At 42.1% G+C, this 27,405-nt stretch overlaps 1 protein-coding gene and 1 long non-coding RNA gene across 2 annotated transcripts; one reads left to right on the top strand and one right to left on the bottom strand.

Moving 5' to 3' along the window:
* Positions 1-3,858: 3,858 nt before the first annotated feature.
* On the bottom strand, positions 3,859-11,630 carry zgc:153738 (dynein regulatory complex protein 11). The gene is made up of 19 exons (XM_029706423.1): positions 11,438-11,630; positions 10,749-11,076; positions 9,355-9,474; positions 8,799-8,990; positions 8,441-8,512; positions 7,943-8,148; positions 7,689-7,773; positions 7,491-7,601; positions 7,326-7,401; positions 7,102-7,208; positions 6,554-6,640; positions 6,383-6,444; positions 6,119-6,201; positions 5,596-5,703; positions 5,183-5,382; positions 4,922-5,008; positions 4,635-4,812; positions 4,236-4,474; positions 3,859-4,116 (listed from the first exon to the last, which is right to left on the bottom strand). Exons 1-19 carry the CDS (start codon positions 11,446-11,448, stop codon positions 3,997-3,999), a joined length of 2,472 nt encoding a protein of 823 aa, XP_029562283.1. The 5' UTR covers positions 11,449-11,630; the 3' UTR covers positions 3,859-3,996.
* Positions 11,631-12,772: 1,142 nt separating this feature from the next.
* On the top strand, positions 12,773-24,798 carry LOC115157996 (uncharacterized). Its single transcript, XR_003868608.1, has 6 exons — positions 12,773-13,409; positions 14,099-14,383; positions 17,740-17,793; positions 20,457-20,537; positions 22,562-22,635; positions 24,274-24,798. It is a non-coding gene; the product is annotated as an uncharacterized LOC115157996 (long non-coding RNA).
* The last annotated feature ends 2,607 nt before the right edge of the window (positions 24,799-27,405 follow it).

The raw sequence follows: 27,405 nt of genomic DNA, 5'->3' as shown, positions 1-27,405 counted from the left end.
GTGATTCTCTCCTGTGATCCTCTCCACAGAACAAAGGGACAGGATATAGTTTTAGAACCCAGCCCTAGCCTGTGGTTGACCAATTAGAATTCCTTGCAATAAAACAGGGCCAATGGCCAAATAACAAGTATCTGTCACAGTATCTAACGAAGGTGGCGCCCCTCCTCGGTCGGGCAGCGCTCGCCGGTCGTCGTCGCCGGCCTATTAGCTGCCACCGATCGTTGTTTCTGTGTCTTTTGGTTTTGTCTGTCTATCCCGCACCTGTTTTGTGTTTGTCATTAGTGGGGGGTTATTTAGTGTGTATTTTCAGTTGGGGTTCGCGTGCGGGATTGTTTATTGTTCACTCAGGACAGTTGTGATTGTATCCTGTTATTGTCCACTGTATTTTTTTTTTTTCAGTGCGCTTATTTTGGGAAAAGTGTTTTCCCCTGGCGGACTTCGCCACGCGCCCTGTGCCCTACGGCTATTGCATTTTTCTATTATTATTAAAACACAGTTGCTCCGGCCCTCTGTCTCCTGCTCCTGATTCCACATCTCCACTGGTCCTAGACAGCCGTGACAGTATCCTACTTCAGGATCGATGCCGAGACACATTCCTCTCATGTCTCTGACCCATTGATCAATAATTTCCTATTTCAGAAAAATCACTATTTCCAGTCATCATTAATTCTAGTCCTCTCGTCCTCTGCATTGTGTATTTATCTTCGAACAATTGTTACAGTAGGATAGTCTTGATCGGTGCTCATCCATTTTATTATCCAATGATTGCACTTGGCTAATAGGACTGATGGTAAAGGCGGATTACTCACTCACTGTCGGATCCTTACAAGGCACCCCGACCTATGTCTCTGGTTTCTCCGTCTCTTCTTCATGCGAATGATGAGGATTTGGGCCTTGTCGAGTATCTGAAGTAAACCTTCACGTCCGACTCATTAAAGAAAACATCTTTGTCCAGTACGAGGTGAGTAATCACTGTCCTGATATCCAGAAGCTCTTTTCGGATATAAGAGACGGTGGAAGAAACATTATGTACAAAATAAGTTACAAATAATGTGAAAAAACACACACAATAGCACAATTGGTTAGGAGCCCGTAAAACGGCAGCCATCTCCTCTGGCGCCATCTTATTGATTTCCCTTTCTCTCTCTGATCATGCTTAGAATAATGCTTTGTTAATGTCAGTATTGCCTGGTACCTTAAGCTTTATACCTTGTATGTGAATCCATTCATGTTACAAAGTAATTAAATACACCTGTATTTGGCACGCCCTGATCTGTTTCACCTGTCTTTGTGCTTGTCTCCACCCCCCTCCAGGTGTCGCACATCTTCCCCATTATCCCCTGAGTACTTATACCTGTGTTCTCTGTTTGTCTGTTGCCAGTTCGTTATGTTTGTCTAGTTAACCAGTGTTTTGTCTCAGCTCCTGCTTTTCCCCAGTCTCTCTTTTTCTTACCCCCCTGGTTTTGACCCTTACCTGTCCTGACTCTGAGCCCGCCTGCCTGACCTCTCTGCCGCCCCTGATCCTGCCTGCTGTCCTGTACCCACTACTCTGAATTATCGACCCCTGCCTGCCTTGACCTGTCTTTTGCCTGCCCCTGTTGCTGTAATAAACATTGTTACTTCAACACAGTCTGCATTTGGGTCTTACCTGTAACCTGATAGTACGAACTGGCCATGACTGACCCAGCAGACTTGGACCAGCTCCGCAACGCCATCTCCTACCAAGGAGCCACCATTGGTAGGCACGAGGAGTTGCTTCGCGGTATGATGGAAGTGGTCCAGGACGTGGCCAAACGTCCCGACCTAGCATTGGACGCATTGCGGGAGCAATTCCGTGGGTTGTCTACTAGGCAGCCTACCACGACGGTAACCTCCCAGCTCCTCAGTAACCCAGCCTTCTTTGTTCCCCTCGGACCGCTCGAGGATAGCGTACATTATTAAGCTGATGTCCGGGAGGGCACTCGCCTGGGCCACGGCGGTGTGGGAGCAACAATCCGCCATCTGTCTCAGTCTGGAGATATTCGTGGCGGAGGTGAAAAAGGTTTTCGAGGCTCCAGTGTCATGGAGATAGGCTGCCCGGAAGTTACTCTTGCTTCAGCAGGACTCCCTCAGTGTGGCAGACTATGCAGTGGATTTCCGCACGCTAGCAGCGGAGGGTGCCTGGAACCTGGAAGCGCTGTTCGACACATTCCTGCACAGATTATCGGAGGAAGTAAAGGACGAGCTTGCAGCCCGGGTACTACGACGGATCTTGACTCACTCATCGCTTTAACCATCCAGGTCGATGGACGGCTACGGGAACGTAGGAGGGAGAAGAGGTCTGATTGCGGTCCCAATAATTCACTCAAGTAGCCCACCTTGCATCTGATGAACTCTGAAAGTCCCCGGCGTCTATGCCCCCGAGAGGATCCGAGCTTAACCGAGTTCCTTCAAGAGCCTCCGAAGTCTGCTGATTTATCTTTTCCCGAGCCGATGCAGCATGACAGGACGTACGCAGACTTAACACCCAGAGTTGTCTGTATTGCGGTACTGCCGGTCATTATGTGTCTACCTGTCCCTTCAAGAGACCTAGCTCATTTGTAGGAATGAGTACTCTGGTGGGTCTTAAGGACAATTTTGCTTCTCCCCCTACTCGCCCTCCCCCTCCATGCCACCCTGCTGTGGGGTGACCAGTCTAAGTCTCTCCAGATACTCATCGACTCGGGGGTCAATGTGAGTCTTATGGACATTACCCTGGCGTCCAAGCTGGGCATCCCCACTCAACCCCTCTACATTCCCATGAATGTTAGAGTGCTCGACGGGCGCTATATAGGCCGGGTCACCCACAACACCACCCCCATTAACCTACGATTTTCAAGGAACCACAGCGAGACGATCCAATTCCTGCTAATTGAGTCTCCTCAGGTTCCTGTAGTATTGGGATTCTCTTGGCTCCAGCGACACAATCCCTCGATTGACTGGTCTACTGGTGCCATCGTGGGCTGGAGCCCTTGCTGCCACACTCATTGCCTGAAATCGGCTCTGCCTGCCCTGGGACATCTTCCTGGAGGCTTGGAAATTGCAGGGGATTCCAGTACCTGGTTGACTGGGAGGGTTATGGCCCGGAGGAGAGGTGCTGGGTCTCCTAGGGGGGACGGGGTACTGTCACACCCTGATCTGTTTCACCTGTCCTTGTGCTTGTCTCCACCCCCCCCCCCCCCCCCCCGGAGTCGCCCATCTTCTCCATTATCCCCTGGGTACTTATACCTGTGTTCTCTGTTTGCATGTTGCCAGTTCGTCTTGTTTGTCTAGTCAACCAGTGTTTTGTCTCAGCTCCTGCTTTTCCCCAGTCTCTCTTTTTTTCTTGCCCTTCTGGTTTTGACCCTTACCTGTCCTGACTGAGCACCGCCTGCCTGACCTCTCTGCCTGCCCCTGACCCTGCCTGCTGTCCTGTACTGTTTCCCACTACTCTGGATTATCGACCCCTGCCTGCCTTGACCTGTCGTTTGCCTGCCCCTGTTGCTGTAATAAACATTGTTACTTCAACACAGTCTGCATTTGGGTCTTACCTGTAACCTGATAGTATTTGGAATTCCATTCTCAGACATTTCTTGATTGCCTATTCGTAACTCAACTATAGTGTTCTTGCATATTGTTAAATCCTCTTTATGAAGTCAGATAAACATTTGAATAGGTTAATTACTTAGTGTTACTATGAGTCGCATGTGAGGTATTTATAATATCTTACTGTATATACTGTATATACACATGTCAAATATCACTACCCACTACAGGATGCCACTGACTTTCTGCTTTAAGCAACCCTCCAATAGCAGTTTGGCCCATGTGACATATTCATGAACAGAAAACGACAGTGCATGAAGAGAAAATGAAATAAATTATGCAGATTCATTTCAAATACAATAACTTCAAGGAAACTGGTGCGCAAATGTTATTGGTGTCCACCTCAGTTTTTCTTTCAGTGTTGCGTTCAGTCAAGGTAAGACGTTGATTGATTTACTTCTTCCCTTTCTTCTTGGCATCTTTGCCTCCCTTTGTCGGTGCCTCCTCCTCTCCCTCCATTCCTGAGGCAGCCTTGGCTCGCTTCTTACCCAGAGGAGTTTTAGCATACCAATTCTGAAAACAAATGTTCATCATCAAAGACTTTATGTCAAACACCATTCATGTAAAGAAAATGCATTCAGCATCAACAAACTAAGATAAAAAATCTAAGTATAAAACATTTCATAATTTACCTTCAGGGCCTCCTCCTCATCCTGAAACACAGGGTCGATCTTGGCCAGCGGGGCCACAAACTCGGCGGCGCTCAGGGGTCTCTTGGCCAGCTGCTGGACGCGGCGCTCCGTCAGTATGCTGCGCACCACCTGCACCATATGACCCTGCGTGTAGCCATCAGAGATCTTGGCCAAGGAGCTCATGTCCAGGGCAGCCGTCACCTGTCCTCCGTTCTTCTTGATCAACTGCCTCCACATGACTAAGGGAAGAGCATAGATTTTACCATTAGCACTTGAAAGGTACCTACAATAAGACTTCATAACACATTCATAAGCATGCATGCATAACACATTCACAGGCAGTACATACATAAGCAGTTCATTAATGCTTATGTCAACAACTGGGAGATACATTCTTACCATATCGTGAGGCATAGTCGGGACGTGGAATGAGGATAATTTTGGTGTACACCTTGCATAGTGATTTGAGGTCGGCATTGAATGGATCATGAGTCGTTCCCACGACTAGAACACGATCTTCCCCTTTGATCGATTTGAGGATCTTGGGCAAGTCTTTCTTCAAGCGTTTTGGATCTAACTGTACATGAGAACATTGTTTAGACTAAAGAATTGAGATATCTTCTCTTACACTAGCATTATAAAAATGGTATAACATAAGCTACTAACTCATGGGTATGAATGGTCACCTCTTTTTCCTCCTTCGGGACTTTCTTGTAAAACATTTTCTCTGTATCTCCAATCCACACCACTGATGGCTGCATTAGTCTGGCAACCTACAAACAGAATGAATGAATGAATGAATGAATGAATGAATGATCGAGTGACCAAACAAATGACTGGACATCTACCTCAGAACCATCAGTCATTGTAAAATGTCAACATAATCAACAAATCAAAACTCTCAAAATGGGGTGCGTTGGGTACTTTTTCATTACATCGTGTGTTACCTTGAACACCATGTGGAGCATCATGGCCAGGCCACTCTTGCCGGGGTATTTCCCTGCCAGGTTAAGAGGTGACAGATCAAATAGGTTGGCGCCCGTCTCCTGGCAGATGGCATGGACCAGCATCTTCTTGCCTACGCCCGCGGGCCCTGCCAGCAGGATGGCCTTCACCAGAGGAGCCTTCTCATGGACCACCTGAGAACCTACAAGCAACATTCAGAACTTACTGTAGCTAGAATCTTTAGAACCTTCCAGAGTAAATGCTGAAAACGGCAGGTGTATTCTAAACAAAGACAATCTAGCAAGCTTAAATCAATCACAAGACGAATTCAATATGTATTCGTATTAAGGATTAACATCTCTAATTCTGTGAGACTCTTATCATCTGAGGACAACTCCAGATGTTCCAAACGTACCTAAAGGTAAGACGGCGTACAGAGCTATAACCTGTCTCACGTCAGATAGCGAAGGCATGGGCTCAATGTCAGTTTGTCTTAACGTCGTCCCCAGAAAGCTATAGTCGCCTGGGACACAGGAGAGAGAAGCTGTCAGGCTGATCAAATCTGGGGAAAGCATCTAGAAAAGCTGAAGAAAAGATGAACGTAAACTAGTGACATTTACCATCTTGATTCATGAATATGGGATTTCCCTAAAATATGCATTAATTTATCCTAAATATTATTTTGCCAAGCACTAGCCAGGTGAGGGCAGTATTTGCACTTATCGAGCTGCCCTTTTTGTCTACAATATGTAACAGCACATATATTATGATTAATGGCAGTCTTTACAAAATGTGTACACAAAATGATTTAGCACATTTTAAAGTGGTATCAGAGGAGAAAGGAGAGGTTAGAAAATAGACCTTAACTTGAAGGTAATTGGTAAAGGTAGTGTGTATCTACAGACGGCACACAGGAGGGACCAAACAGTAATGCTTACCTAAATAATCCTGCAGTTTAACGTTATCTGATTGTTTCAACAAGCCCTGTTCCACCAGTTCCTGATACAGAGACTCAATATTCCTATAGGATGCAAATATTTACATATTTCAAAATGGCTTTTTTTCAGATCTAAAGCATTGTTGTATGCTGTGTCATTCAAATTCTAAAGCCTCTATCATGTACATTCCATGGGTAAAAGTAAACGGTAAAAGGCTCAAATGGCCTATCCCTCTGGGAGAAATGTAGATGAGTCTGGTCTCACCTATCAGCTGTCAGATCTTTGTCTTTCTTTTTCTTCTTTCCACTTTTCGACCCTTTCTTTTTCTAAGCAGCAAAATAAATGCCATCGTTACACTTCTCAAATAAACAGATACCAAACATAAAGGTATTACTGAAATATGGTCATAGATATATGTTCCCTCCTGTTTGTTACCTTTGCGCCTCCCTTGGCTTTGCCACCCTTATCTTTATCCACGGCCAGTTTCCAGTTGGCCAGCTCCTGCCTCATCAGCTCATCCACCTGTGTCAAGCACAACAGCTCACTCAGTAGCCTATATGTTTGCCTTATAAACAACATTAAAGGGATACTTCAGGATTTGGGCAATGAAGCCCCTTATCTACTTCCCCAGAGTCAGATAAACTCATGGATACCATTTTTATGTCTCTGCATCCAGTATGAAGGAAGTTAGAGGTAGTTTCGCGATTCAATGCTAACTGGCGTTAGCGCAATGCATGGAAGTCTATGGTATCTACTAGCATGCTAGCAGTTACCATAGACTTCCAGTCATTGTGCTAACGCTCATTAGCAACTTCCTTCAAACTGCACGCAGAGACAAACAAATTGTATCCACAAGTTAAGTAGGCAAAAATCTTGAAGTATCCCTTTAATATTTACCTTACTTTTATCCACTCAGTGCAGTGGTAAGAGCAAGGCTACATGGCCTGTCTTACTTCTCAGAGTGACAGAATAAATTATCTCACCTGCAACCTGATCTCCACCTCAATCTCCTTCCTCTTCTCCTCCTTGATCAGCTCAGCCTCGTGCCTCTGGCTGAAGTTCTTGGACTCGGTACGATTCTGCCACACCTCTGTCAGTCATACAAACATCTACTTTCAATGTACTGTAGACTATTGATACATAAGAAAACACACTGTATCTATAAGGTCTTTGTCTGCCAGAGAATAAGAATACCCGTTTCTCTTACCGCTAAAGGTCTTGTGTCCTACTTCCAGTTCTCCTAGGAAAGCAGATGGCAGCATCTTTAGCCCAGATTCCTCCTCCTGTGGTTCAACAAAGCTACAGTCATTGATCGGACAGAGTAAAAGCATCTCGTTGACCATGGTTATCTATTCTAAAGTATTTCATGTACCTCATCTCCTCCCTTTCCCTTGTCTTTCTTCCCTTTGTCCTTCTTTTCCTCCTTTCCTTTCGTGTTTTTGTTGGCGTCCTCCTCATCTTTTGCTGCTAGTTCCTCCATTAACTTAAAGACAGCAGACCCACTTACTGTAAGTCAATCTGCATGTATTACTACCATCTCACATCAGAAGATGAATTCATTAATGAATACCTGTTGAGGTGTTTTCTCTGCAAAGATGAGAGTCGAGCCGCCATCCTCCTCCTCTGGGTAGTCAGGGAAAGTTCCTGTTGCATCACTAACAACCAAACATATTACCATCAACTGCATATTGTCATGTACAGTATGCATTTCACTGCTATGATAACGTCACCCCAATATTTCCATCTAATATGGAATAATATAATGACTGTGTGAACAAACATTCTCCTAACGTAATCACAGCCATCTCCCTGTAATAAACTCACTGGCATTCGATGAACCACTGTCTGATCTGGTCCTTCATGGTCTCCCTCATGTCGGGCCCCTCCACCTCTCTGAGTTTGTCTGTGATGGCCACAATGGACTTCTGGTAGTCCTCCTCGTGCTCCTCCTGCTTGCCCCTCCGACGGGCCTCGTTGGCCTGGGCAGCTGTCATGGCAGGACAGGGCTGGGTGTGTCTGGGCTCCATGGCCTGAGGGTGCAGGAGGAAAAGGTGAGACCACTGCTGTGGTGGATGAGGCTGTCACCAAGCGAAGTAGGGTGAAGGTGCCCCTAGACACTGATCTTGGGACAGTTTACAATTTTCCCCTCTACTGGTTAAGGTTAGGATTGGGGGGGGAGCTGTATCTGATCCTATATCTGTACATAGGGAAAACTTCTCCCCGGAGCATCATAAAGGAATCCTACGGCTCCATCTGCTGGTAGCTTAAAATAGGCACTACACTATAGAAACGTTACAGATAGAGCTTATCTAACCGACTCACCATGCCCAAAAATATCATCTCCTCCTCTCGCTCCCTCTTTGTTTTTTTCCTCTGCACATAACCCTTCCACACCTGGAAAAGAGAAAAGTAGCACCTTTGTTCAACTATTGTATGGTGTCTTTAATGACTGACACTCACAGAGCATTCATACAAAAGGCTAGCAATAACAGTAACTACAGCAGGCTAGATAAAGACCTCTGATTTCAGAGTATTCTCCCAATATGCTCCACATCATCACTTGGCTATACCAGTGACGTATAGTCTGGACTAAGCAGTCTCATTTACCTAGCGAGTGTGAGACCTATGGTCTAGGACTGATTGAAGGCACAGTATCTGACTTTGACAGGCTTGCCCATACCTTCTGGATGCGAACCACAGCCGTGTCGATGGCCGCTGCCCCCAGGTCCCTGTCCTTGGCCCTCCTCTGCCTTTCCTCATCACGCTGGATCTCCCTCATGAACTTGGCCCTCAGGCGACCCTGGCGGGCCCTCTCTGACACCTGGATGATCTTTATGGCTTCCTCCAGGTTCAGTGTACGCACTCCTACAGGCTGAGGGCCCAACACAACATGGAGTACTAAAGGTAGTCCTGTGTGGTTCAGTAGGTAAGTATCTAGCAATGCCAGTCGTGAGTTCGATTCCCGCTGGGTTCACATACTTTAATGTATGCACTCACTATACTGTGAGTCGCTTTGGACCAAAGTATCTGCTAACTGGCATTGAATTATTATATTGAAAGGAAATTTCTCAAATCAAATAAAATGTTATTGGTCACATACACATGGTCCTGTGATAAACTGAAGATGATATCTTAGCTAGTTACTGTGTAGCTATGTGCAATTGCCGTGTAGTTGCATGTAATTACACCAAGTCTAAAGTTACGTGGTATAGAAAAGCTAGCTAGGACAAACTCACTTTGGGTCGCTCTACTACCTCCATGAGGTTGAGGATGTTGGAGAGCATATTCCCTCTCTCCTGCAACACCTTGCTGCGTTCACTGAGGAAATATCGAGGGATGGGGATCTCAATGTCCTCCTGTAATGAGACATGAGATGCATTATGTCCAAAAAAGATAGAGTGACATTTTATTACAGTAAATGAAACATGGGCTACATACCAAAACGGCACCCTGTTCCCTACATAGGCCACAACTTTTGACCAGAGACCAAAATCAGAGCAACATATAGGGAATAGCTATTCTAGAGACCTTAACAAAGGCTTCCAAACTGGCAGCGACTACAGGGAAAAATAGACCAAAGGGACATAGCAAAACTATTTAAGGTTTAAGACTCCAATCTGTCCCCATACATTTAAATTGATGAGGCACTATAACCACATAAGAGTTAAATCGGTATAGCGTTCTCACTCACAGGTGCAACAAATATAGCCTCTTGCAAGGCACACCTCAAAATATGTTAATGAGTCAGAAAAACAATGCCATGTGCTCACTTGTGCATTGTAAAAACAAATCCTGTTGTTTTTATGGTACCTTACTGGCATCCAGTTACCTGTAACTTACTGTAAAAAAAAGTTACAGTATGTTACCATACACTTTAAAGAAACTTTGGTTTAACAGTACATTACTGTTAACTTTTCAGTAATGTACTGTTAAACCAAAGTTTCTTTGGAATTTACAGTAACATTCTGTACCTATTTTTGTTACAGTGTGGTCAAAAGTTTTTGGGCACTCCAAAGATATGGTTCGGTACTGTATTCTGTGGGGTGCAATTACAGTACCATTTGAAATACAGCAATTTTCCCATAATGCACCAAAATTTACAGTTAAACATTTTAGTTATTTTTACTGTTGATTATACCTAAAATTACCATATAAATTACCGCTTTCAGTTACAGTCTATCTGAAATATGAAAATGATCAATCAAATCGCCAGGTAGCCTATTATTGTTCAGGCAAAGATGCCTCCGTAGTAGATTTTTTTTAACTGTATTTTATATGGGTAGGTCTACTCTGTTTTTGTCAGGCAAAACAAGATAAAATTAAGCAAGAAAATCTGGATTTGCGCACCAGTCTTTATGCGCCAAAGCTGATGACTGGTCAACAGTCAAGACACGCAACGTTTTGGTTCTGAAGCACAGATGAGATGTTTTTGAGACAATCATTTTGTGCAATATATGTAGCCTATTAAAATATGTATGAAAAATATGTATTTGTCCCATTCACACTTGCAACCCCTAAAAACATTTTTGCGAACCCCAGTTTGAGAACCCCGGTTGTAGGAGACTTATCATGTTCTGTCTTCTTATCAACTTTCATTAACAAAAAGGAGGGGGGGGGGGGGTGAACTTACAGGCGTGAGCTTCAAGTCCTGGATGACATCGTCCATGTAATGGTACTCAGAGAACTCTTTCTCCACCATCTCATTCTTGAGTTCCAGCACCCGCCCCATCACACCATCCAGGACCTCCCGGATCACTTTCCTCTTCTGGGGATGAACCACCTGGTCATAGGCCTCCTCCAGCTGCCTGAAGATCTGCACGTAGCGCACGTAGAGGGTGGCCAGGCGTTGGAAGAACACCACTCGGTCCTTCTCTGGGCGAGGAGGTTGAGCAGGGGACTCCTGAGCCAGAAGGGAGTTCAACTCGACCTGGGCATCAGCCCACAGTTTGTTGTATGTACTGGAAGAGAGACCGTCATTGGAAGGATATTTAGCATGAAAATTAAATCAGCTGAATTAGCTTACACTTGGGAAATTAGTAAAAGCTAAGAATTGAGCTTCCCAACTGAAAACTGAGTGTTTGCCATTAACAGCATGATCATGTCCATAACATTGATAAAAGGCTTACATTAGGTCTATCACATTGACACGTGTCTATTAAGAACATTATGGTATGCAAAATCTGCTACTAGCTAGTTTGATAGACATGTGGTTTGTTAATTGGCAGAAATTCAGGCAACATAAAGGAAACATAGCTAGCTAAATTAGTAGCTAAAGTTAGCTAGCTAGCCAGCTAACTGAAGTCAATTAACGTTACTAACCTGTGAGACATGATGCAACTATCTCTATATAGACAATAACGCAATTTTGAATTCAACGTTTGCTAACTAATACAAAAAAAGTCCTGTCAGTTAACAGTTTGTACAAACATCGTTAGCTACACAGCTAGCTTGATAAACTCAAGGCAGTCTACAATTGTTTTATTTGTGTCCCGTCTGTGCCCATAGCAACGGACTAGCTCTGGAAGCAGCCCACGTGGGATCTTTGACGCCCACGAAACTGTTGCCACACTGTAACAATTTTGAAGAAATGACAAACGGTTTCAAATTAATTATGTGTGAATACCATTGTAACAGCAGCAGGATGAGTAAAAGTAAAGTGACATTTTGGACGAGTGAAAGTCAGTATTTTGGCGATTATTAATTATAGAAAATTGTAATGTATTTTGTAGCCTATACTAAATTATCCAAAAGATATTTAAAATATATAGTCTAATTTGGGGGGGGTTTCACCATTTTCAGGCCCCATTTGAGAGTGTAGCCTAGCCCTAGCTGGCTACTGACTGAGCCAGGCTGAGCCTCGAGGGCTGCAACGTAATTATCAGGCCACCAGATGACATTCTTTCTCTGAAAGCCATGTGAGATTTTAAAGACTTTAATGATATGCAACATTCTTTTAACTTAAAATATTTCATTTTTTTAATGTTTTATTAGGCTTTAAGGCTATGCAATATAAAAACCTGGAATGAAACATGTTTTGAAGTAGGTGTTTTGTTACTGTAATGCGTTATACAATGACAATGCAGTTTGTCTCTATTGTTATGAGGGCTACATATTTTGAGGAGAGAATATGAAGCTGAGCTCATCATCAGCATCATGATCCGCATAATGGCCCTAGTAGTGCATGATATTTTGAGAGGATCAGATTTGAATGGATATAATGTGAAAGACATTTTGCATTTTGATGTCTGTATGCCATATTTCAACTGATGCCCAGTGCTGATGCATGATTCATAGATATAGCCTATATATTCCTATTATTATGGATTGCTTTCCATTGCAATGTAATTTACATTGGATCAATGCAAAGCCATACATGAGAGATGAAGGTATGGCACTATCAAATATGGCACTATCATAACACCGAGGGAGAACATAAATATTAGGCTATCGCCAAGTTAACATTTTCCTGACAGCATATCATGACACGGATGTGTACAAAATCACTCAACAAATGTTCGAGCCGTCATAATTACTCCATTTGGGCCTATGCTGTAACAAATTCATAAAAATAGGTGGCCTGTATCAACACTGTCTCTTAATTGTCCAAGACAACCAAACCACCTGATTTTCTTACTTTAAAAACAGTCCATACGAGAAGAGAAAAAAAATGAGATTTTGAACTCAAGTGCTCGAAACAGACCGAGGAGGGCTGTTCTTGAAAGCGCATTCTCTGCTGCGCTTAGGCGGTCACAAGACTTGGACATCCATGAACAAAAACAAAGACACTACAATTAGCCGAAATAGGTCAGGATCAAACCCATATGCCACTAAACAACTCTGCCTTGAACAGGTCTTGCAATTTTGGAAACTTATTTCACCCGCCGTTGCGCGCTTTGGATAACATTTTCCCCAATGGAAATCTCAGCATTAATCCTTCCTATCCAAACTTGACATTGCAACATTGTTTTTCCTAAGCAGGAATAAGAAGTGAAGTGGTGTTCTTAGCCCACTTTCAGTGATGTTTTGGACGTAAAGGAGGGGCGCATGCCTAAGGTAGCGACCACCATGGAATAAATGAACCCAAAGATATCAACAGTTGCCTACCACCCACTCGAAATCGATTGTATTAGAAGCTCGCTGAACGTATAAAACGGGACGTATGATTTCAAGACCGGCTGCAGACAACGGAATCTTCGCTCAATAAGCTACACAACCGACAACGCCTAGAGAGATTTGATACAGAAAACTCGTGTCCACTTTTAAGGACATAAGGATCCTTTAATAACTTAAAGTAAGTTTGGCTTTGTTATCCAAGTAAGTCCATGTTATTATTTTTGCTTTGTAGAAGTAGCCTACTGTCATCATCACTTGACAGTTACTATTCATCAAAGGGCAATGGAATTACGCAGAGACTCAGATTTTTCACTTTAAAATGTATGCCAAGAGAGTTGTATGTTTTGCTAAACTTTGAAATCAATGTTTTTTTGATTGGTATACATTCTAAAGTGAAAAATCTTGAGTTTTAGCATAATTCCATTATCATGGAATTGCCCCAAAGCAAATGCTATCACACCTGTTTGAATTTGAAGACGACACACCTTGTTTTATTATATTAGATAAATATATCAGCATTACTGTGGCTTTGTATAGTAGTATGACAAACACCTTGTTGAGGAATTTGCAATTGTTTTGTTGGTAAAATGTGTATTCCCTCTAAATGGGATTATTCGAACTAAAAAATATTTTACTCATGGTTGCATTTATTACCGTGTTTAATGTCATTCAGAGTATATGTTCACTTGTATGCTTCATTTAATAGACTACTTCTCACTGTTTCCACCACTATTAATGTTTTACCCATCTTTTGGGGGTGATAGAAGTATGCAGCCACTTTGCACTTACTCACACCTTGTGATTGGACACCATTTGTTTCTTTCCAGCACTGTATCTAACTTGATTTGTGTTTGATTGTTTACCCAGTCAGAAAAGCCATGCAGGCAGAAAGGAAATGGCACATACTTTTGAGTATAATCCTTATGCTGATCACCTCGAGCCAGTGCATGGACAGCAAGGAAGTGAAGCAGAAAGAAGGAAGGACCCTGCTGGACCTTATTTTACAGGTTATCGGAGACTGCCAATCGGGGGACAAGCCTTCAGTCTCCAGGCGCTATAACAGTGGCCTCTTCCCTGCAGCCCAAGAGATGAAGTTCTCCTCTCGAGAAAAGCCTTTATATGTTCCTAGGCTGGATAACAGTAGACCCATAGGTAAGCTGATAAGATTTATTTTTAGGCCATGATGAAACTGTAATCCCTATTTCACTGGGGTGTGACAGCTGCCTCTGGTCTGTATCAATATGTCTGCTACTGCTGCCTTTTGTTCATGATTATTTGTCCTTTTCCATGTAGGAAATGTCACACTTTATGATTTGAAGAGGTGAGAGCTGTCAATAAATTATGACTATTTTACAAACAATCAGTTTTTACAAATGCAATCGATGCTAGTGTGCTTTACTATTTGGGGATGTGACAATATCAGCAATTGATTCAACAGGCTCTACAATACAATTAATTAGGGGAGATATCTGTATTTCTGTCTCTGATGTGATAGTGTATGAATTGTGGATCTATATTCCAGTTCCCTATTGGCACCCTGAAAGAGTCACAATCCACCCTCACACTTGGCTAGTGAGGTATCGTATCACCGCATCATAACGAAAGATTATCAATGGCATCACCAACCAAGTTGCCCAGGGAGGAGGCTCATTAGCATACTAAACTTGTGAATGATTCATTCAGTTCAGGATACATTGCGGAATCTCAAACCATGAATGATCCGCCTCCTCCAGCTTCTTGGACAGCCAATGGTGAGCGTCACAGGAGCGCATCACAGGTGACGTGAGACCAGGACACTGACGTGGCACACAGTTTAGTCAGCTGTGAACACGCAGCCATTTTTTACCACATTCACTGACTTCATTTCACGTGTAAGATCGAAAGACTATGTTAATATGAAAGCCTTTTTGCTCAAGTAAAACAATAGAATCCATGTGATTTGTGTTGGGCTTTTGGAACGTGGTCAGAAGTACTGAACGGGAAGTCTTTCATAATTTAGAGTCAATTTATTCAATTTGTCAAATTCTGTGACTGGTAAAAGCATTACTCATTGCCTTTGAAAGAAATGTGCATGGCTTTGATATATCTTTGAAGTCATTGTGAGAGTAAGGATGGTGTTACAGTGCCTTGTAAATATTACAAAATAGCATATGCTAACTGAAACTGAGCCATACTAGTAATTCCTCAATACTAATCTGTGCAATTGTGTGAGCAATGCTACACATTCCCTCAGACTGTCTATGTTACCATCCAAAAGATTGGTTTTAGAAATGCTGCATTAATATTCCGGTCAAATGTTGCATCAAGGATTAGTCAAAGGCTTTATTGGGACATCCCCCCCAATGTTGTCAAAGCAGTGTCACAGACCAACTGTGTAACAGGCAAGAGAACTACACAGGCTGCTGGCCAGACGGAAAGTACCTTTTGAGGAAGTCAAAATGCTGCACATTAGCAAGTGGTGCGTGCGCCATTCCTTAAGACCCACAGCCACACTAAATTGTCCATGTTTTGCACGCAAGGAAGGAAAGGGAAAAACCTCCTGCACACAGTTTCCATTCTCTTTGCCAAGGTGTACTAGGTATCTCTCTTTTCTGACCATCAGGTAATCCAGACATCTCCAGCAGCCAAGACAATATTATTGGACTTAGGCAATGCGTTTGATGTCCTACCGGTTAGTGTTAGCATTTACCTGCCATTTTAACACTTACACAACTCACATCTGATCTGGATTGGAGCCAGGTTTAAGGTTTCAGGACCCTTATTCCCCTTTACGTAAGACCCATAGCCTGTTCATCTTTTTATATTGGAGAGATGAGTTGTTGTTTTCCATAGTGGCCAGTGGTATGTGGCCAGTGGTATACTGGACTTCAAACGCATTGCCTAAGCTTACTGTAGTGGTTTGTAATTGAACCGATCATCTTCTGCGATTTCTGCATCAGAGAGTACTGTTCATTCCTCAGTCCAGTCTGGTAAAATTAGCACAGCAACTAGCTGCACGGAATTATTCTTATGACATTGATAAGCATTAGAACTGCCGGGCTATAATCTCCTTGCACTGTTAGCCTGAACGCATCTGACACCTGTGTGCTTTGCATGTTTGGAGAGAGGATGGGCTTGGCTGAGCTACAGAATGTGTGCAATGAGCCTCCAAGCCTGTTGGCTTGTCCTCAGTTGTGGGGAAATCTGAATATGGGCAATTGCACGGTAACAGAATGACGCTGAGGCTCCAATTTTCACTTTAAAATGTACGCCAAACAAAAACCATTGCTTGCAAAGTTAAATAAACCACAAGGACTACTTCTAACCATTTCCACTGAACATTTTACAAAAACACATTTATTCAAAGAAAAGTTCAGATGTAAAGCATAGCACAGTAGAGTTCAGTATAGCAGAGTAGAGAATTGTTCATTTCAGTACAGTAAAGTACAGAAGGGGACAACAGAGGACAGTACAGTACAATACAGTAAATTATACTGTACTCTACTATAGTGTCCTCTACCGTACTGTGCTGTACTAAACTCTACTGTACAGTACTGTATTGTACTGACCTATACTCTACTTTTCTTAACTGTTCTGTGCTCTACTGTACTGTACTGAGACAGGTTAAAGAAGGATTTCTAAGCCTTGAGACAATTGAGACATGGATTGTGTATGTGTGCCATTCAGAGGGTGAATGGGCAAGACAAAAGTGCCTTTGAGCAGCGTATGGTAGTAGGTGCCAGGAGCACCGGTTTGTATCAAGAACTGCACCGCTGCTGGGTTTTTCACGCTCAACAGTTTCCTGTGTGTATCAACGATGGTCCACTACCCAAAGGACATCCAGCCAACTTGACACATTGGAGCATTGGAGTCAACATGGGCCAGCATCCCTGTGGAATGCTTTTGACACCTTGTAGAGTCCATGCCCTGACGAATTAAGGCTGTTCTGAGGGCAACTCAATATTAGGAAGGTGTTCCTAATGTTTGGTATACTCAGTGTATATAAAAATCAAATAAAAATACTTAAGAACTCATAGTTGTTTTATTCCATCAGCTCTCTTCCAAGCTAGAACATGTATAGGCCTATTACTTCATAATATAAGCACAAGTGTGATGGGTCTTTGTTCGTATTTACATTGCCTTACTTTAAATGTTGTAATATTTAAACATTTACCTATTGCTAAAGGGTTATCTTAAAGCTGAAATCCGTATAGGGGGAAACAGCGCCACTATTTCCCCCCCTGTCGGCGCCTTTGTTATTGTTTTAGTTTTGTTGATGAAATGGAAGACAGGAGCGTCCGGCAGTGTGGTTAAAAAAAAAAAATGCATCATCATGTGTCCGGTGACACTTTGCTTCTTGAAAGTCCAATATCTTGAAAACTTTACTGCTGACATGCAAAACATTTTGGGACTGTATCAACAGTGGACTAATGGGGGATTTTTTTTTTTTTAAATGTGTTTGAGTGGATTTTCATTTTAATGCTAAGAGGTTTCACAGATTGGAAACTTTTTTTTCTTCTTTTTTGTAGATATTGTCCCAAGAGATGTAAACCTGAAAGACAAGTTCATAAAGCATTTCACAGGTAAGAAAACTGATATCAAAATAATGTTCAGTCAACATTCAATTTTTAGCATTTGTTTCTGGATCAATCTCACCTTACATCTGTGGCCGTATGTATCAAGCCTCTTAGAGTAGGAGTCTAGGATCAGGTCCCCTCTGTCCATGTACTGTTATTCATTGTGATCTAAGAGGCAAAACTGATCCTAAATCAGCACTTCTACTCTGAGACCCTTGATACATACAGCCCTGCACACATTATATCAGCTACAAATATTATAAATCCATGTAGAGCTATTTAGTTTGGCAGGGGAAGACTCTCAGCTCTGTGAGCTGATTCCACATTACCCCTCATTTCTGAGTCCTGCCTCTTTAATGCCTAATCAAGTAGCTTTCCAAAGTCCAATCATGGTGTCAGAGACACTAATTCAATGTTATCCCTATAACTATGTTATTGCCCGGGATGGGCCTCACAGATTTGCTGGAGAAGGTTGCCATTATATGAATTTCTGATGGCCATAGGGGAGAGAAGTGAGCACATTACTCCGACAGAAACAGCCAGGGTAAAGTTGAAGGCAACGTAATGTTAAGCGGATTATTTTGTCGCAGGACCTCAAAACAGACTTCAGTAATTGGTGTGAAAATCTGTTATCCGGAGGCTCGCTAAAGGCCCAGAAGTACTTAGGAGTGATCATTAAGTCTATTGTCTGAGTCCTTTTGTGATGTCATGGACCAGTAGAGCAATGATTCTTGAGTCTGAGCAGAGCTAGGTTTAGGTTTATTTGAACATCTTGGTATATATGCAGAAACATACATAAAATTTGATGTCATACAATTTAAAACACAAGTGAAATATATAATCAGCCTAACTAAACTCAGCAAAAAAAGAAACGTCCCTTTTTCAGGACCCTGTCTTTCAAAGATAATTCGTAAAAATCCAAATAACTTCACAGATCTTCATTGTAAAGTGTTTAAACACTGTTTCCCATGCTTGTTCAATGAACCATAAACAATTAATGAACATGCACCTGTGGAATGGTCGTTAAGACACTAACAGCTTACAGACGGTAGGCAATTAAGGTCACAGTTATGAAAACTTAGGACACTAAAGAGGCCTTTCTACTGACTCTGAAAAACACCAAAAGAAAGATGCCCAGGGTCCCTGCTCATCTGCGTGAATGTGCCTTAGGCCCGCTGCAAGGAGGCATGAGGACTGCAGATGTGGCCAGGGTAATAAATTGCAATGTCCGTACTGTGAGACGCCTAAGACAGCGCTACAGGGAGGCAGGATGGACAGCTGATCGTCCTCGCAGTGGCAGACCATGTGTAACAACACCTGCACAGGATCGGCACATCCGAACATCACACCTACGGGACAGGTACAGGATGGCAACAACAACTGCCTGAGTTACACCAGGAACGCACAATCCCTCCATCAGTGCTCAGACTGTCTGCAATAGGCTGAGAGAGGCTGGACTGAGGGCTTGTAGTCCTGTTGTAAGGCAGGTCCTCACCAGAAATTACCAGCAACAATGTCGCCTATGGGCACAAGCCCACTGTCGCTGGACCAGACAGGACTGGCAAAAAGTGCTCTTCACTGACAAGTCGCGGTTTTGTATCACCAGGGGTGATGGTCGGATTCGCGTTTATCGTCAAAGGAATGAGCGTTACACTGAGGCCTGTACTCTGGAGCGGGATCGATTTGGAGGTGGAGAGTCCATCATGGTCTGGGGCGGTGTGTCACTGCATCATCGGACTGAGCTTGTTGTCATTGCAGGCAATCTCAACGCTGTGCGTTACAGGGCAGACATACTCCTCCCTCATGTGGTACCCTTCCTGCAGGCTCATCCTGACATGACCCTCCAGCATGACAATGCCACCAGCCATGCTGCTCGTTCTGTGCGTGATTTCCTGCAAGACAGGAATATCAGTGTTCTGCCATGGCCAACGAAGAACCCGGATCTCAATCCCATTGAGAACGTCTGGGACCTGTTGGATCGGAGGGTGAGGGCTAGGGCCATTCCCCCCAGAAATGTCCGGGAACTTGCAGGTGCCTTGGTGGAAGAGTGGGGTAACATCTCACAGCAAGAACTGGCAAATCTGGTGCAGTCCATGAAGAGGAGATGCACTGAAGTACTTAATGCAGCTGGTGGCCACACCAGATACTGACTGTTACTTTTGATTTTGACCCCCCCCCCCCCCTTTGTTCAGAGACACATTATTCAATTTCTGTTAGTCACATGTCTGTGGAACTTGTTCAGTTTATGTCTCAGTTGTTGAATATTGTTATGTTCATACAAATATTTACACATGTTAAGTTTGCTAAAAATAAACGCAGTTGACAGTGAGAGGACGTTTCTTTTATATGGACAGTGCATCATAAATAAGTCATAAACAACGAATTGGCATACCCCTAAATCAGTAAATATGCATATCAATGTAGTTAGTGATAGAGAGCGTTGTTTGTTATTAGCATAGTTGGAGCTCTGCCTTAGTGAAAGGACATCTTGACTGCTAGATAATGCTTTGCATGCTTGTCCAAAAATATTGTTGCTCTTTTGATGTTGTTGCTAATGGAAAATTAGATCTTCAGTTCTGTTATTAAAATATACAAAAAATGAGGAAATTAAATGGAACACATTCATTTGTTTTGTTTGTTTCCTGATAAGAACCTTTCTTTTTAAGCAGGACCAGTCAAGTTCTCATCGGAATGTAGAACACATTTTCATAGACTCTATCACAACACAAGGGATTGTTCAAAACCGGCATGTATGTATTCATTTTTAATATCATAATACTGTGTGTATCTATATTTGTGATCAGTAACGTTGGTTTCTGATAGTCATATACACCATGTTTCTGGCTGCCTTACGACACTTTATTGTAGCCTGGTCCCAGATCTGTTTGAGCTAGAACCCAAATACTCATTATGAATGAATTGACATGGTGTCTTGCTCTAACGTTAGCCAAACTCTCTTCGGTGACCTCATATTCACCGTTTTTTTTACACCAACTTAACAATAGATTCACTTGTCTTTGAATAGAAGCAATAAGTGGACACTTGAATCAAAGCCTATAACATGTCGGTGTTCCACAGCATGTGCCATTATGTAAATATTAATTTAGCGGATCTACTGAACAATCATGATGTCATTGTAGTTTTATTGGAATAGGGACAGATGACATCAGACAGTAAGTAGTGAATGACCTCGGTATGTTCCCAGATTGTATGTTAGTTTCTCAGATGGCTGCCTGAACTGTCTGAGCAGCAGCCCTGCCACCATTGTGGACCAGTGAATTAGAGCATGGAGTTTTGCTCTCTTCTCTTTCGTTTTGTCAATAAAGCGAAACACAACCACAACAGCCTCGTAGACTACTGAAACTCAGTTTAGTGAAACACTGGTCGTACGTTACAGTGTGTTGGCTTTGTTCACCAACAACCTCTTTCCTATTGAAAAAAAGACAAATGTATCATAGAAGACCCTCTCTCTTTAGCCCGCCTATTCCCCTGGCCTCCAGGGTGGTGCTCAGGCCAGGGAGGGAGAAATTGTGAAATACTCTCTCTTGGATGATTTTAAAACGTTGACTGGCTAGACTTTAATGTCCTTCTGATTTAAAATGGCATGTTTTTGATGTTGCATATATTCCCGAACAGCTGTAAAAACACATTATATTCAAATAAAGATCAAAAGTATTGTCGCATAGGCTGGTCTAGTGGTTAATGCTGCCACCTCTGGCACACTACTGTGTATGCTGGGATTGAAATCCCGACCCCACCGCAACGCTGGCGCACACTTCTACTCTATGAACTCCAGGCGGTGCTATGGTCAAATTACATGAAAATATAGCTCTCTGGCCACGCACACCAGTGGTGGGTTTGGCGATGAAAAAAGGAAGCATATGCAGAAAAGTACCTCATACCTATGGTAAAAAGTAGTGGTGCATCTTTGATGATATGGGGCTATTTTGCTTCCACTGGTCCTGTGACCCTTTTTAAGTTCAACAGCATTATGAACTTTACCAAGTACCAGGACATTTTAGCCAAAAACCTGGTTGCCTCTGCCAGCAGGTTGACACTTGTCCGCAAGTGGATCTTCTAGCAAGACAGTAACCCCAAGCACTTGTCAAAATCCACAAAGAAATGGTTAATTGACAACTAAATCAAAATTTTGCAATGGCCATCTCAGTAGACCCTGGTTTGATTACAGGCTGTAGCACAACCGGCCATGATTGGGAGTCCCGTAGGGCGGCGCACAATTGGCCCAGCGTCGTTAGGGTTTGGCCGGGGTAGGCCGTCATTGTAAATAAGAATTTGTTCTTAACTGACTTGCCTAGTTAAATAAAGGTTAAATAAAATTAATTAATTAAAGTCTCTGGATTTGAAACCCATTGAAAACTTGTGGTTTGAATTGAAGAGGGCAGTCCATAACGGCAGATGAAGGATATCAAGGATCTTGAAAGGATATCAAGGATCTTGAAATATTCTGTATGGAGGAATGGTCTAAGATCCCTCCCAATGTCTTCTCCAATTAATTTTTTTTTTTTACGGTTCAGTGTTGTTATCCTTGCGAGGATAGAGTGCTGGAGTACTGAAAATAGGTGGAAATAATTTTTACCCCCTTAGGAGATTTTTTCTAATTAATTATAAAAAATAGAAATATTTCTCTGAGCAATTAATTGTATTAGTATAAAATCATTTCATTTCCCAATTTCTATGAGCATACAATATAGCTCAGTATTTGTATTATTTTTATTTTTTAAAGTGATTAACTGTTTTCTTTATAATTTTACAGACTACAAAAGATGTGCAAGATTGCTAACACGGCTAGCAATGAGTCCACTCTGCACACAATTGTAGACTTTGCATGTGAGTATACTTTCTTTTTAGGCGTTAAACTGTCACAGGGGTTAGATTTGCATATTTAGGCTTTATGTTGATTAGTTTACTAGCATTGTATGACTCCTTGCTTGATAAGTAAAGATGCATCTACATTATTGACAATATCTTATTTATATTGTGAATATTTAACTGTAAAGATTGACAAGGAGCAATCCTGTAATATTTTCCTCGTAACTAAAAAGGGTTCCAAAAGGGTTCTGTGGCTGTCCACTTAGAAGAAGAACCCTTTTAGGTTCTAGATACACACAAAGAAAAGGTGCTATGTATTGAAAATACATGTATAGTGTGGATGGAGATTCACATGCTGTACAGCTCCACCAGAGTATAGTTATTATTTGTGATACTAATCACAGGAAGAGAGAGCTGATGTTTTTGGTGTGTGAACGTTATTCTAATTTGTGTCTGTAACATCTGCAAGTGATCTGTAAGGCTTGAAAATAAATCATGTTCACGTAATCAGCTCCATGTGTTCCCAGAGTTTCTGTCCTACATTCATATGTTCTTAAAGATAATGCTATAAGGCCCTTTTGTCATTCCAACTGTATTCCATCGAAGAGCAGGTCCTAATGTAATATACGTTCGGCAAAATACATTTATGCTTGATTTGTTATAGTCTGGCTTATTATTTTGGAAAACGAAAAGATGAGATGAAGTATTTGTCGAGCTGAAATCATTTCCATGACAAAGTTAGATGTGAGCGATAAGTTAGGGCCTGCATATGTACAATGAGCATTGTCCTATATGAAAAAAGTTCAACCGTAAAAATAGGATCATTTTGAAGAGCGACCAAGTGTGTTAACAAGCTGTCAGTCACACAATGTAAGCTACTCACCACTTGGCCAGACAATGAAAAAGGGAAGGATCTGATTGTCTTGGTCCAGCTAATTCGCTAGATCGTCATTGTTGTTAAGTTGATAACCCTTTGTTACACTTGTCTATTGCCTCCACCTGACGAGGCTGACGACAGCAGGGATGATGAAATCTGTGGCCTACATTTGTGTCCAGGCTCACTTAGAACTGACTCCATGTCAGTTGATGGAATCTAAAGGCCTTTAGATGGTCTAACATAATGAAGCACCCATTACAAGCACCACTTTAGTTGGAGTGTCATTGGAATTCATTTGATTGGAAAATTGAGGGGGCTGGCACATTAGCAGTTTTTCAGTCTCTCCAGTCATTATATTTTTTTACTTGGAGAATGTGTTCTAGTCAGAACCGTAATGAGAGTTCTACTGCCACTGGGGTGTCATGAAGGGATTTATTAGGTGAATCACCGATTGATTCATCCAGCTCTTTAGGATGTAAGTCATGAAGTGCCCTTTAACATTTAGTCCCTAATAAGGAAATACGGAAGGGCAGCTCAAACCCTTCATATTCTACCTCATTTTAAAAAAAAAGATACTATTTATATAGTATGTATATTTTTATCAATGACATCACTCATAGGACCAGAATGTCACAGGACACAGATTGTGTCTTTCTGCTAGATGGGAGATCCTGTTGCCTATTTTATAAACTGAGAATGTAAAGAATTTAAAAAAAATAATAATAATAAATTTGAAAAATATGGAAATGTTTGTAATTTGATTTTGCTGTGTGTTTCAGGTTCAAAATATTGAGAGGGATCTAAGTTTTGCCAAGGAAGTGCCTTCAATTTGCAGCAGTCACATTAAGAACATAGTATTGTAATTGTTTATAGTATTTTTAATTTTGTTGTTGATACTGTATGTATATGAAAATGCTGACAGACTTTATTGGTTTTATGAAATAGATTAGCATTTTATTTTCATGTATCATGTATTTTTAAGAAAACCTTAATTTAATATTGAATACACCTATTTATTGAAATGTATATAATTATTCACAATAATTCTGAAATATTCAATTATTTTTTTTAAAGTTCTCATCTGATGAAGTGTGTGTGAACTCATCTCACTAAATATTATTTGCTTTGTCAATATTACATTCTGAGACGGTCCTACCATGGTCATTTAGATATGTCTTTCACTGTCATTGTCTACATTGCATTTAATTTGGCACTTGAATGATTTCACACAATGAAAACATATTGAATGATGACGATGGTAATAATGCACTGCAGTACTGAACAATAAAAAATATTCAAGCACAGCATATTCGCAATTATTATAGAAGAGCATGTTGAGGGAAACATTTCTGAGGTTTCTGCTGTTAGGACACTCATTAGGGAAGCTGCAAGCAGTACTGTATCCCAAATGACATCCTATTCCCTATAGTCTACTACTTTTGACCAGAATCCCATGGGCCCTGGTCAAAAGTAGTGCACGACAAAGGAAATGTCTACCAATAGGATGATACACAATAATCCAAACATCAGCATGTGACACACAACTATATTTCACTCAAGAGTATGCTGTTGGGAAGACCATGAGGATTAAGAAAAGCAAATGTTCAGAGGGTTATTTCAATTCTGTCTGCACCTCATAACCCCTACAATTTCGAAAACAACACAAGTTTTAGGAAAAGAATGCATGCAAAATCCTTTCCTCAATGTCTTAGCAAAGGCTATATTGAATTTCCCAATCTGTAGCTGACTTGGTTTCAAAATCTCTGGCAAACTTAGTTTGTCCCTTGAGAACCCAAACGCATTCCAATCTTGGACTATTGGACAACAGAAAGTGAAGCAATTCAAACTCGACAAAACCAAATGGACAGGAAAAGAGTCTCCTTTTTGATCCTGTTCTGTTTAAAATTTTAGGGCTTCACAGAATTGTTTACTTGGTCTTTGGGCCAGGATGCATCTGACCTTTATTTGAGTGTGCCTTTCACATTGGCCTGCATGCACCTGGTATTAAACCTCCAGTGATATGTCTGGTAGTTACAATAACTTGACAAGTGAGATTCGGTGAACAAAAAAAAAACGTTATATTATTATGGCTCAGCAATCCGTAAGTTCAGTTATCGTAGAAAGATGCAACACCGCTCCCTTTTGGTGCATTGTGGACAATGACTTGATCGCTGGTATAACATGCTCTTGCAGTTTCCTGCTTAGACATTACAAGAACATTAGAAAGAACATTAGTGTTTATTTTCTGGAGTTATTCAGGATGTGGCCTCTGTAAAGGTCCTAAATGTTGGTATTGTCATTTAAGACTCTTGCACAAGAATGACAAACAACAACAAATAAAAGGAATAGCTAGAGACTTTAGCAATTGAAGAAAAAACAAGCTGAGACTTGTTGTCATTAGAATTTTGAATATAAATACATTTAGAAATGAAAGGGACATTACACCCCAAAACCACATTTGTCTGGTATTGCTGAGAAATTAAAACATATTTATAGCATCTATAACAGAAACGTCCTTACAAAATAAACAGTATGATTACCTATTGCTATCGTCTCCTATCGTCTCGTTCAGACACGCCTGGTGAATAGTTGAGCGTCCATTGTTTTTATTTTGGAGAGTGATAAAAACAAACAAATTGAACCACTCACACATAAGGAGGACTGGAATAACTTCATCTTAACCCAATGAGTCCCACTGTAACACTGGCGCCTTTTGGACTTTTAAACATTGTGTGTTTGTGCTACAGACCAACCATTAGTCTGTGTGATTAACGCGGGATGAGCTAGGGCGGTGTTTGTGAGATGATCCCGAAGGGGCCCAGGCCGGGTCTTTTATACAAAAACATCTGTAGAGTCCGAATGCCACCTTTCCAACAAGTCAGTTCAGTTTGTCAAACTTCTGCCTTGCTAGACCTACCCCGGGCAACTGTAAGTGTTGTTATTGTGAAGTGGAAACGTCTAAGAGCAACAACGGCTCAGCCGCCAAGTGGTAGGCCACACAAGCTCACAGAACAGGACCGCCGAGTGCTGAAGTGCGTAGCATGTAAAAATTGTCTGTCCTCGTTTGCAATACTCCAAACTGCCTCTGGAAGCAACGTCAGCACAATAACAGTTTGTCGGGAGCTTCATGAAATGGGTTTCCATGGCTGAGCAGCCGCACACAAGCCTAAGATCACCATGGGCAATGCCAAGCGTCGGCTGGAGTGGTGTAAAGCTTGCCGCCATTGGACTCTGGAGCAGTGGAAACGCATTCTCTGATGTGATGAATCACTCTTCACCATCTGGCAGTCCGACGGACGATTCCGGGTTTGGCGGATGCCAGGAGAACGACACCTGCCCCAATGTATAGTGCCAACTGTAAAGTTTGGTGGAGGAGGAATAATGGTCTCGGGCTGTTTTTCATGGTTCGGGCTAGGCCCCTTAGTTCCAATGAAGGGAATACTTAACGCTACAGCATACAATTACATTCTAGATGATTCTGTGCTTCCAACTTTGTGGCAAAAGTTTTAGGAAGGCCTTTTCCTGTTTCAGCATGACAATGTCCCCATGCACAAAGCGAGGTCCGTGCAGAAATTGTTTGTCGAGATCGGTGTGGAAGAACTTGACTGGCCTGCACAGAGCCCTGACCTCAACCCCATCGAACACCTTTGGAATAAATTGGATCGCTGACTGCGAGCTAGGCCTAATCGCCCAACATCAGTGCCCGAACTCACTACTGCTCTTGTGGCTGAATGGAAGCAAGTCCCCGCAGCAATGTTCCAACATCTAGTGGAAAGCCTTCCCAGAAGAGTGGAGGCTGATATAGCAGAAAAGGGGGGACCAACTCCATATTAATGCCCATGATTTTGGAATGAGATGTTCGACTAGCAGGTGTCCACATACTTTTGGTCATGTAGTGTATTAAAAGCTAT

Source organism: Salmo trutta, chromosome 22, assembly GCF_901001165.1.
Source record: "Salmo trutta chromosome 22, fSalTru1.1, whole genome shotgun sequence".
In the NCBI taxonomy this organism is placed as follows: Eukaryota; Metazoa; Chordata; class Actinopteri; order Salmoniformes; family Salmonidae; genus Salmo; species Salmo trutta.
This window is presented reverse-complemented; position numbering and strand designations above follow the sequence as displayed.

Bases quoted from the DNA above. Each gene is read 5' to 3' on its own strand.
- zgc:153738 (XM_029706423.1), bottom strand. The intron at 8,149-8,440 runs GTGAGTCGGTTA...CTGCACCCTCAG, and splicing joins AGATGATATTTTTGGGCATG to GCCATGGAGCCCAGACACAC. The intron at 6,202-6,382 runs GTGAGACCAGAC...TGCATCCTATAG, and splicing joins AAAGATCTGACAGCTGATAG to GAATATTGAGTCTCTGTATC.